Here is a 12,664-nt window from a genome sequence, read left to right on the forward strand (position 1 = left end):
CACGATTTAAAACACTTATCTGCAGGTTTCTCTCTCAGTTGACAGAACTAAAAACAAAATTCACATGAGTCTTAAATTGACTTCTAAGTGGTACTGGCTAAAGAACCAGACACCCCTTTTGGATTCATTACAAATAAATCCTTCTTGATAGCTACAGAGATATGTTCCAGAAGAAGTCTGACATGTGGTTTGTTACCTCCAGGAGTCCTCTCTTTAGCAGGAACATCTGGTCTGCATAGGAGGTTGTGCCTCGCAGAAAACTTTCAACAGCCCTTGCTTGCCAAAACCTAAGAAAGGGAAAAAATTATTAACCCTGGAGCAAGGGGAGCATTTTATCTCAACTAGAATTGAAATCAAATTTCCTCAAAAGTTTCATTCCAGTCTGATGCTGGATTCAGATGTGTTGAACCTGTAGAAAATCGCTGACTGTGCTGGGTATGAGGTCCAGTGCTCCCTCCCCTGCACAGCCACTGTAGCAAGTGCAACAAAATCAGATGTCTTCACAGCTCATGATTTCCAAACATTTTCAACTGCTGAGAACTAACCAAATTCCCAGGCAACTCAAACCAGCATGTTAGAGGGCAAAAGAACCCACCTGAAAGAGGATTCAGCTGGTTCTTTCTTCATGACCTGAAGCAGTCTGGTCAGCAAACCTCTTTTCCCATCACAAACAAGACTCCTGGAGCATGTGAAGAAATTACAGCATGAGTGAAAGGGCTGGGAAGCACTTTAACTTGCAGAACACTGAATGAAGTCTCTTTCAAGGAGTTTTTAATGATCAAAATCCCAGTATTAAATACACAGTACAAAGATTAATTAACTTTTGTTACTAATTCCACCACTGGAAGAATTCTCCTTTGGTAAACATCTGCAATACCTGCAATGTGACTTCCACACAAATTCAAGAAAAAAATATTGTCTATCCAAATTGTAATGATTTCAGAAATATTTAATTTTTATCTTGTAGGAATTCAGAGATCAGAAAAAAAAACCCAACCAAAAACATACACCACATTATGAGCTTAGGAATGAAAGCAGCCAATTTTAGGCCAGAAATTGAGCAATGTTGCTGCCTGACCATACAAACCACCCTGCAAAGGTAGAAAAAGATGCTTCAAATGGCACTCTTCAACTCAAAAACCAGCCCAGCATGATTACTCAGCAGATGCTCCCAGGTGAATGGCTCCACACTGTACTTGCACCTTTGCTGGGCAGCCAGCTGACAAAGCCCTTGTGGGAAGTGGCTTCCATACAGTATGATAGTCTGTTGTAAGTCTGTTCTTATTAATGCTTGAGGGAGAACAGAAATTTTGCAGGCTGCAAAAAGCTGTTTACACATTTAGTGCACTGACTTTCAGTGTGCTCCTGAGAGACTGAAATTTCTCCCAAAATACCTTTTTGAACAAAGCCAGAAAGGTACTTGTGACTAGAAGGAAAGGGTCTGGGCAACACAGACACCAGTTCTTCCCAATTAGGCATGGAATTATGATTATAGTAATTATAATGTAGAACTCCTCTTAGAAAAATCCCATTTTAAAGTGAGATAAATCTGCTCTGTGCAAATCAACTTCCTGCAAATACTCAGGGAGAACTCTGACAAATTAATTCTATGAACAACGTTTCTCCTTCTGAGATTTACACATCAGAATTGTGTATTAAAGAGCTATTAAACAACACAGTCAAACTAACAGACACTCAAAAATAACACTAGAGATTCTCTAAGTGGTTTAACATGTTTAATCTAATATAGGTTATTCTAGTTATTAGATGTTCTTAAAATAAAGACTGAGCAGACCCACTTAGATCTGCTTATACAGCCTGCAAATGGATATTATCTGTGCACAGTCTGCTCCTGAATCACAAAACTAGGATTTATTATCATATATTAAGAGAGATCCCAGTTTCTTTTCCAGATTTGTCTGCAATGCCCCTGTAGTGAGGAAGACCAGACAAACAGACCTAGCACAAGCACACTTTAGATTTGCCAATGACAATAAACTTCATACACCTAGACAAGGCTGAAACATGGCACTGAATAAACAGCAAGAGGGGTGGATAGAAGGACCTCAAACAATACAGGTGACATCAAACCTCCAACATAAGTGCTTGCAAAGCATAAGGAGCTGCTGAGCTAAAGCTTCCATCCCTGCTCACCTGTCTGTGTTGACAACTGCATCCACCTCGGGGATGTTGGCTTTGTGGGAGATGGCACTCAGCTCATTAAGTTCTTGGCTGTTTAAAAGGAGATACTTGTTCCTAAAGCAAGACAGTTGGGGAGCAAGGGAGGAAAATACAATGAATAAAAGAGGCAGGCAAACAGGCAATTCCATGAGGAGCAAAGCCACGTGCCTGTGGGGTTGCAGCACCAAGCACTCAGCTTTCCCCTCTCAGTGGCTCACACTTTGCTGCCCCCCACCACAGCACAATCCCAAGCTAGGTCCATTACATGCTCACTTATAAACCTCCAAAATTTGCCAAAGGCAACTTTCTACACTGGCCAGCTTCAAGATGTTGCTTCTTTGTTGACCAGTTCAGAAGCTTATGGTTTGTTTTGTCAACATCTGCTTCCAGATGGCACTCATTTCAGAATAAACTCAGCAATTTCTTGCTGAATTTCAGTAGACTGGAACAGCAAACTTTTTCCACAGCTTGCTACAGCCTTACAGTGACCATGCCCTTCATTAGTAACATATCTCAGTTAGAAAGCAGAAACTGCAAAAGCAGTATTCATCCTGGTGTTTTATTACTCTGAGCAAACTTGTAACTCTTGAAAAGTTTTAAAAACTTCATGAAACGTAGAAAACAAACCAGGAATGGGTACAAACCCAAGGAATTTAGATGAAATGCTTTATCAAATACTGAACTTTCCATAGTGAAAACCAATTAACTCATCTGTAAAATAAATGAAATGCAGAACAAGTCTGACAAAGTAGAAATGCAGTCCAGAGGCTTGCTTTGACAGACCCCCTCCCCTATGCCCCCTCCCTTAGATAAACCCTCTGACTTCAAAATGCTCAGAATCAGAGAGCAAAGATTACAGGAACCCTAAGGCTGCCCAGGGTGTTGTGGTGAGTGTCAAGGTGTGCAAAGATTCATTGAAACATAGCAGCTACACAGAGGATAAATTATTAGACCAGAAAGGTGATGGGGATGCCACTTCTCTTCAAACACTCTTCCAAATTAGTGCCCACTGAGGCTGCCAGGGGAAGCTTCTTTTGGTCTGGATCAACAGGTTCTGTAATGAAAATACAGCTTCTCTCTCCATGCAATAAGCAGTTCTGCAAGTCTGGTTTATACACAATTATATTGAAATCACTATTAGGATGGAAGCACTTGCTCCTATCCTGTCCTCAGCTGACCCAGCTCAACTGTGATTTCATAGAAAATTCATGGAATTGTTTGTCTAAAAGCCTGAACCAAATTCCACAAATTCCCCTTGCTCAAATGCTACAGCTGAAATCTGTTTTCTCTTTAAAAAAGAGAGATCTTTGCAGTAACCACCACCTAAAGAGATTTTATTGGAAAACCTGGAGTGATTCCTGGATAAACATTGTCTTGCACGGAGGATTTGTGATCAGGCAGCCCTTCCCTTCTGCTTACAACATACCCAGCACCTCTCCATTCTTAGAGCTAATTTCCCAATCAAAAAGGCTGATACTTTCAAGATACATTTAAACCTGGACAAAAATATCACCCCAGTTGTAGATAAGAGCAGCTAGGTAAGAAGTGAAGGCACACACATATTCAGTGCAATGTGCCTCAAAAGCAGATGTTGGCAAAGACCAGCAAACCATCCTGCAGGACTGAATTAGAGCTATTGACAAAAGGCAAGAGGTGATTCTGCAAGGCAGAAGAGAGCAACATGACCCCCTGTACCAGCAGCAGAAGGGGACTTCTTCAGTAAAAACATAAATAATTGGAACTATATAAAAAAACCTCTGCACCACCCTTCAACTACCCCAGCAGACTGAAACTGCCCAGGTATGCCATTTGAAGGCAAACAGAAGCTTTCTTCCTATTTCCAACCCAGGTTCCCATGACTAGCTGACAGATAATTGTTCTTTTAACATTTTCCCATCCAGTTTAATGAGGCCTTCTCCACTGCAGGTGTTTTAGACAGCAACCACATCTTCCCAGCCTTGTGACAAAGGCAAAAGAGCACTGATTAACTTTTTCTGGGGTAGGCTTTCAGCCTTTGTTTCATGCCTGTTCCACTGAATTAAACCTGAACACATCCCCACAGGGTACATGTGCTCTTTGTGAGCATGCTGGCTTGCTACCAGCTCTCAGGAAGAAGACAGAAAACCAGTACTATGAAAGCTGCCTCCTCATTTCTTCAGCCAGAAAGTGTTAACTCATCACATAAATGTTTCAGTTTGTTTCAACGTGATGCAAAATGGGCTACTTTTAATCATGAGCAGACAGATTAAGGCATTGGAGAGCATATTCCATGCCCATTGGAGAGCACATCCCTAGCTTTTTCCCTGCAGGAGCTGAAAGGCATGTGAACATCTGAAAGGAGTTTCAGGAGAGGACAATGCTCCATTCACATGGAGCCTGCAACGTGCCCAGGACACCCACTGTAACTGCACCCAGGCAAACAATGCTGCTGAGCCACAACCCACCACAGCTTTTCATACTCACTCATGGTGATCACTAAAGCTCTGAAGAAGCCTCAAGAACTGTATCTTTAAAGTAATGTCCTAAAAAGAGAGAAGAAAGGACAAAAGAATTCACTTTAGTATTTTTGGATAATATTAGTTACCAAGTTGACCCAAAACAGCTGAACTGGAAGCCAATCCAAATCAAATCCAGTTGGGCAGCAAAGCAAGAGACTGGGAGAAACAGAGAAGGCTTCTCATAACAGAAATGTTAGAAATTCCTTCTCACTGCAGAGGCAAAAGCTCATCATTAAATTGATTGATTTAGAGTATCAAGCTTGGGGAAAAAAACCCAAACAAATAATAAAAAACCCTAACAAATGTAAAAAAAAACCCAAAACCCCAACCTCTCCCCCAAAAACTGATGGCAATCCATTTTTTGTTCTGTGCTTCTCCATGCTAGACTCTCTAGGTATCAATTCCTTAAGTCTTTGTTGTTTTCCACCTTTGGTCTCCAGGGAGGCACCACAGAGTGCACCCTGTTCTCACTCCCAAACTCAGAAACAGGGGAACTGCCCTGTTAGCATGGGCTAAAGAGAGAGATTCAGTGAAAACAGTAATTCACAAAAACCTGAATGCTGCAACATTTCATTTATTGTACAAGCATCCAGCTAATCACTAACTCCTCAGAGTTATATGATAAGATAAATCATGAGTTATATGATAAGATAAAAATCCAATTAAGAATTTGGAAAGCTACTCACTGGGCTACAATCACAATTTTGGTTGTGTCCATGCAGAACAAGGGCTGATGCTGAATGCTTCCTCCAGATCAGTTTGTCAAACAAGTTATTGAGGCCAGGAATCAGTTTGAACTCTGCTATCATTTTATGAACCTGAAAAACAGAGAAGTACATACTCATTTGCTGCAGCCTCTATTACAGATATATCATAGTCCAGTAAACAGATGGGCACAATTACATCATCCTCTGACAACTAGAAGAGTTACTTGTGTAAACAAGGTAACACTTTTGGTGTGAGCAGTTGTTAAATAATTTCAGTCCAAGTTTTGGTGTTTCTGATGTATGCAATTTGGAAGATAAGGAATCAGAGAAATACTGCAAATGAAAAACCACACAGGATTGAACAGCCCAACATGTTGTAAATATAAAGTGCCCAAAGCAGTACTGGACATGTCCCTTAAAATCAGGTCACCTAAACAGTAACCTAGGTCATGCCTGGGAGACAGAATTATAACTACCAGTACTTCATTTTGTTCCATTTCTTAAAATACCTGAATGAATCAAAAGTATTTGAACTAGATGTTACTTTGCAGGTTTTCATTCTTTTTCCAGTGTCTTCAGCTTACTTTTAGTTTGCTAAACTCAGGTTCTCACCTGACAGATGACTGCATGACAAAGCTCCCAAGTCACAGTTACTGCCTTTGGATCCCACTCTGTCTCAGACCCCAAACTCCTTACAACTACTCAGGCTGCAGTGCCAAGACAATCCCTGCTCTATATTCCTCCTTTTGACTTTTTCTTGTTGCTGCCCAGCTTCACATGAATTGCTCTATTGCTTTCTCATTACTAAAAATATGAGCTGCTCCCACATGCAGTTCAGCTCCCTGTAGCAGGAGAAAGTCAATCAGCTGATTGCTTTACACCACAACACAGACAAGCAAGGCAGCCTAGAAAAATACACAAGGAGAGTAATTTAGGGTATGATCATTGTGAGAGGGAAGCAAAGGCACAGATCTGCAGCAAAACACCACTCACCCCAAAGGGTGGGATGGTCCCCAGCAAGTAGCAGTCAAGTTGCTTTTAGCACAGTTGTCAATTTATGCAAGTTTGCCAAGAGTTAAGGTTAAACCAAGGATTTGAACATCCCAGCAACAGGCTGAGTTTGTTAGGAAGCTGCAAATGCTGTTGATTGTCATGGTGGACTGAAGCAGAGCTGTGGTGCCCTTCAGAAATTCTACACAAAATTATTCCAGTATAAAACCAGTCAGAAATTTGGCTGCTCAGACTGGATGATTGATATTACAAATCCTGTACTTTCATTCCCTCATTGTAAAAGAGACACCATGCAGCAGCTGAAATGCTTTTCAGTCAGAGTGCCCTTCCCTGCTCATTTGAGCTTCCCAAGTAGAGCAGCTTAGCTCCAGCTCTGAACCCAGCTGCCTCTCAGGAGGGGAAATGGGTTCACACCTGCCACACAAGTCTCTGAAAACTTTACAGAGATTGAGGAATGAAGGATGCCTCCTGTGTTTCAAAGGGAGTGGATTTTACAAAAAGAGCTGGCTCTGAACAAGGTCTTTTGGAATGAAGTAACTCACATCTTTCAAGAATTTAATTCCAGACCTAAATCAGGCCTGGAGAAGAAGTGAACTGCATGCCAGCTTTGACTTTAGACCATTTTCCTGTTTGCATGGGGACAGGAGTAGCAGAAGAAACATAAGCAGTTGCTTTCCCAAGAAATAGAGAAAAAAAATTCAGCCTCAAAGCCAGCTAGCTGTGGTTTTCTACCATGTCACATCTGACACACTAAAACTGACCCAGTAAGGACCTGAGCACCTCCAGCTCCCTGGATGCAGCAGCAGGAGTGCAAGCTGCAAGTAGTTTCTGCAGTATCTATAAAACTGCACTCTTGTGTAGGATTGCAAGTTTCTTATGGCAATGCTTGTAGTTTCTGCAAGCACTGCTAGTTTCCTCTACTTACTACTGTATAGAATCTATTCCTTTTTAATGCTGAATATCTGCTTGTAGTTTCAGTGTGAACAGGTTAGTTGTGTTTGGGATTAGACTACAAATGCATTTCTATTTTAAATTCAGATTAGAAGATTTAAGACACTGCTTGTAGCAAGTATTTGTGATACCTATACAGTAGGAGGTTACTAGCAAGACCCAAAATATTTGAAATAAATGTACTCAAGTCACCCAGCACAGCAACTCTTACCTAATACAACAGCCCTTCAACTCCAAACAATTTGATTCTCTCAGTCTTTAGGGCATCCAAATGCCCCTGCTATTCCAAGCTGCTCTGCTGAGCTGAGCAGACTGCCCATGTTGGAAAACTGTCAAAACTGCACCAACAGATTGCTTTTCTTTTCCCTTCACAATATGCTTTTGACCCATTTAAATCAAACTTCAGCCAAGCTGCAGTGACTGGTTCTCCATAAGCCTACATGATGCACAGAAAAAAAATATTTCTCATTTCAAAAGCAAGAAATGCAAAAGGAACAGGTAAGTGGGATTTCTAGGCAGTGCCCAGTGCAGAAAGCTGGACAACAATCCCAGAGGATTTCCAAAAGTGAATGGAACCAAAGACGGGTGTCTCCAATACACCAGGAGAGGGAAGAATGCCTGGCTGCAGGTCCTGCAGTACCCAGCCCCATCCAGATGCATCCTCATCCAGACAGGATGCCTCACCCAGGAGCCATCCTCCTGCATCCATCCTGCCCCAGAGCCTGAACACCCCCATCCTGGTCAGCACAACCCAGGACATGCCCTGCCCTGAGGCTCACTCTGGTTCAGCACTGAAGCTCTGCCTGGTTGTGCATGGCTGCAATGATAGGATTTACCCAGCTTTATGCCTTGAGCTTTGCCCTTCATCTCTGTGTCCATGACCTAATTAATAAGTGCTTAGGTTTAAAGAGACATCAGCCTATGTGACCATTTCCAAGTGCTCACTCACCTGATTCCTTTGTCTCCCCATGAGCAGCACACAGAGAACATACAACACCTCCAGCTTGTACATTATCTCGTGCATGATCTTCATGGACTGGGGGAGCTGTGTTCGTGTGGAAGTGTTGGCCAAGCCACTTTCATCTGAAGACTCTGAACAAGATGGCAAAGATGTGAGCCTGAGGCAGTGTCAACAGGAAAGGGTTTGTTGCAGTTATTATTTATACACTAAAACACTGCAAGATGTAAAGCCAGCATCTCTGCTTGAACCTTCTTCTCAACTAAAAATAGTGATATAACAACACATAACCCATTTCAGTGAAGTGCTACAGAAAAAAAATAGAGCTGGAACTTCAGAAGGGATAAAGTTAGATTTTAAAATAGGATTGCCTATATGAGCTCACAGACTACTGCACCAGAAAGGACATGGCAGAGAAGGTAGTAAAAGGAAAGGTGAGATTATCAGAAGCATTTACTGCTGATCTACTTTCATTTCATACCTCAGTACCTGGGTATTTAGGCCACAGTTAAGTAATTTTCACAGTCGTCTCTAGAATGATACTGCTAAGAGCAGAAATAGGACATAACACACCATGACTACAAGTGGAAAACATGACAGAAATCATGAGCGACACAGAGGAAGTAAGTACAGACACAGTGAGATGTGTAGGTTGCAGTTCAGAAAGGAGCCAGCTCTTGGCACAACACAAAGTGATGGCCTGCCCTGCCACAACACAGCATGAATGCTTCTGGAACCCAGGTGAAGAAAGCAACTGGGCAAACACACCAAGGAAGGAAACCATCAAAGGCAAAAAGCACAGGCAGCACCTCTGACTCAGAACTCCACAAACCACTGGAGATGGAGGCAGTATTCTGGGAAAGGACATCTAGGTATGCTTCCTAACTGATCCAATGGGTTCAGCATGTTCCAGTCAAACTGCCAGCAAAACTGCCTTGGGAATTCTGCTCCAAAACACCAAACATTCTTCAGTGTCCACCAATGTGGTGTGTAGAAAGCTCCGTGCAAGGTGCACGCATTCAATTTTTGTGTATTTTCCCAAGTTTTGCAAACTAATTGCTACAAAACTAATAGAGCTGGACAGGAAGAAAAGCTTTTCAAAGAAGCAAAGATTTAGGTATCAAAATTTTGGGATAATTCTATCCCATTATCATGTACTTCTGAGTTCTACAAGATAAGCTATTGCATTTTGGTAATTCTAAAGGGTAAAAAGCAACCCAGGCACTTGCTTCAAAGCATTTTCATAAAATTGTATTAACACTGGCATGCATCAACCAGGAACAATTATTCTTCCAATTAACTTATTTAATTTTGCTGGAACTACCTTTCCTTTTTAAAGAAGGAACCACATCCTTGCCATGAGGTATTTGGAGCTAAAGCCATCAGCATAGGTTTCACAGCAAGATGATGGTGAAATCACTTAACTCAGATGTGTTATTTTTGTCATTCCAGGGGAGATTAGAATATTAGTATACAGTACTAATATAGAATACTATATAGAATACAGTATTAGAATACTGAGCATGTTCAGCTTATTCAGTGTTACCTATGTGTGCATAGGGCACAGTTTGCCATAGGACATTTCCTTCTGCCAACTTTAGTTAATGGGAAAACAAAAAACAGTGCTACATGAGAAAAAAATGGGAGTCAGATCTAAATGCTGAAATGTTGGTCTTTCCTGCAGGAAAAAGGGAAACCAATACTGGTTGAAAGGAAAAGCAACGCTTGGCAAACACTGAGGTTAAGATCTGCATCAGCTACTGGTGGCTAGAGGAATGCAAGCCCAGTACCTGTACTGCTCTGCTCTGCCTCTTCATTTGCCACTCTCATCAGTGCATCAAGTACTAGTGCATTGTCCAGCCAAGTGTACCACTCTTCCAACTCCTGGAGGAAGCTGGAAGTACCTGTTGTTTCAGACACCTTCCGTGTCGCCAGTTTGCACAATCGCTCAATGAAGCCTGGAATATTCAAAAGTGTAGCTGAAAGAGAAAAATCATTTTGTTATGTCTTAATATCACCAACACAGTCCAAATCCTCTGTACCACATTTCTAAAATATCTATATTACTAATACAGAAAAGTGCACAAACAAATGACATCTGGTTAAAAATATGCAAAGGTGGAAGAAGGTGCACTCTCTCCTCTTAAGGACTGGACACAACTCAATCCCTGTTAAACTGGTTTGTGTTGGACTTACACTGGAAACAAAGTAGTTCTACCCAACTCTAACTGCTTGCTTCCAGTCAGTAATTCCCTTTTGCTGGCACTGCTGTTTTCCAGTCCACAGTGAGTCAGTATCAAGGAACTGATCTGGCTGAAAATGAAGCTGGCAGAAATAAAGCAGCAGCCCTTGGAAGGAGGAGCTCCACTTCCCCTCTGCTCTGCATGATGCCACCTCCTGCATTTTGCCTCCTGTGGTGTTTGTCTCCTAGCAAACTGCACTAGCTCACTTCAGGAGCTGGCTGGAAGGCTGTTGGCTTTTTAAGTACTAGCTTCATGAATTAGCTCATCATAGAGAAGAACAGATGGGGAACACAACAGCAGCCCCAACTCAGAGGGTTTTAATCATTGTCTAACTGCATCCTTAGAAACTGCAGTTCAACAACAGAAGTTGCTGGTCTGGAAGATGCTTGGGGAGGTGCTAAGAGCTGCATTTCATCCCAGTGTTTTCACAAAATAACATTTACAGAACATGTTGCTTCTAGATAAATGGCAAAGTCTTTGCTTCACTACACACTTGCAGATGCAAGTAGAAAATAACAAACATGGCCATGAACACTGTGTGAGAGGAGTTGTGAGATCCTGCCTGCTGGTACCACCTCTGAAAGAATTAACTCCTGGAGAAACTTTTAAAAATGGCTTGTGCTTTACAGGCTTAGGTACAGCCTGCAACTGAGCAAACAAAAAATGATTACTTAAACATTTGTTTGGCTAAGTTCAGCTCTGCAGGATCCAAGCTTATTCAGTTGAACTGATTTAAACTTTGTACCCACACCTACACATACTTGGCCACTGCTCTTTACAAGCAAGCTCTGGTCATCATAGAGCAGGAGACAATACACCCCCCTTCAAAGGTTTGCAGTTTCTGCCTGATGGAGGATGGCATCTACCTCTCAGCTGGATTCTGTAGAGGTGGCAGCAGTTATAATGGAGCTTTGTTGTTCATGGCTAATACAGAATGTCAGAAGATGGGAGAACCAGCAAAAAAACCTCATCCCCTTTTGCACTTCTCAATTTTTTGGCATGGGCCTGTGCAAACATCTGCTTCAGAAGCCCAGATACCTTTTCAGCACAGTAAAAGCAGAAAACAGCTGATCCTACACTTGAAGGTACTTCAATTTAAATCTCTTAAATTCATACTCATCCTTCTAAGCAAGACTTCTGTAGCTGAGAAAAACTCAGTAAAATAAGGAAACCTCAACTGTGCCCAAAGTTAAAGCTGGAATTAGACCCACAGATTTCCAAGGCTTTTGTGGTAACAGTAGGCAACATGATTCCCATTAAACACACTTTTCTGGTTGATAAAGACAGAAACCCTGCTCAGTAAAGTGTCAGATAAAAACTAGAAAAGGAATAGCTAAGACAGTAAGCACACATCTGCAGTTTTCGTTCAGGCATTTGTACTTTAAGAGGACAAGGAATTACTGAGAATTAAAGGGAAGGTCATGGAATTGACTGAAGAACAGAAAACAAACCCAGTTATTTTAATCCCCTGAGTTGATCAGAGAAATGACAAAAATCAACCCACCTAATTACCAACACCATATGAAACTGAAAGTTACAAAGGAAGTTTAATTAACAGGAAGTTTAATATTATTTCCAGGAAACTGCTACAAGAAAGTGAATAAAAGAAAATGTTTACAAAGCAGAATACTTACAGGGTCCTCTAGAAATATAGGCTACAGATGTGGCATTGAGAAGAGGGAAACTACACACTCTTGAGCTGCTTCTGCATTTGTTTACACGGCTACAATTACCTTGATTAATTTCAGCTCGAGAAGGACCCAAGTTTTTTTTCTGCTGGGCATTTTTGGCAAGCAGTGTGTGTTTGTCATCACTTCCTGTGTCGAGTTCAGAAATGGTGACAGCAAGGATTCTGCAGAAGTTGGCAAGCTGCTGCTGATCAAAACTGGACACAAGGCTTGCAAGATTGGGAATATCATCCAGTTGTATCATTTCCTGGGGGAGGCAACATCAGCTGAGTAAATCACACATGATGTTTAATTAAGGAACACAGATATAGTGAGAAGGCTTCAGCTACAGCACTCCCCTAGTGAGATGCTGATGTTCTTTCAACATCAATAAAGGAGAAGCAAGCAGGCAGTGACAAGTGACAGGCTGCAAACAGCTGTGATTTAC

General features: G+C 41.6%; 1 protein-coding gene across 1 annotated transcript in view; it reads right to left on the minus strand.

Moving 5' to 3' along the window:
• The window catches only part of TRPC4AP (transient receptor potential cation channel subfamily C member 4 associated protein), a 33,502-nt gene that overhangs the window by 5,385 nt on the left and 15,453 nt on the right, over positions 1-12,664 (minus strand). The window contains exons 7-14 of the mRNA XM_030462898.1: positions 12,283-12,484; positions 10,097-10,285; positions 8,298-8,440; positions 5,366-5,497; positions 4,645-4,703; positions 2,155-2,256; positions 596-679; positions 197-287 (exon numbers count right to left, since the gene is read on the minus strand). Of these exons, the coding sequence (XP_030318758.1) occupies positions 197-287; positions 596-679; positions 2,155-2,256; positions 4,645-4,703; positions 5,366-5,497; positions 8,298-8,440; positions 10,097-10,285; positions 12,283-12,484 (1,002 nt within the window). The remainder of the gene's footprint in view (positions 1-196; positions 288-595; positions 680-2,154; positions 2,257-4,644; positions 4,704-5,365; positions 5,498-8,297; positions 8,441-10,096; positions 10,286-12,282; positions 12,485-12,664) is intronic.

The sequence above is a fragment of the Calypte anna genome, chromosome 20 (genome assembly GCF_003957555.1).
Source record: "Calypte anna isolate BGI_N300 chromosome 20, bCalAnn1_v1.p, whole genome shotgun sequence".
Taxonomy (NCBI): domain Eukaryota; kingdom Metazoa; phylum Chordata; class Aves; order Apodiformes; family Trochilidae; genus Calypte; species Calypte anna.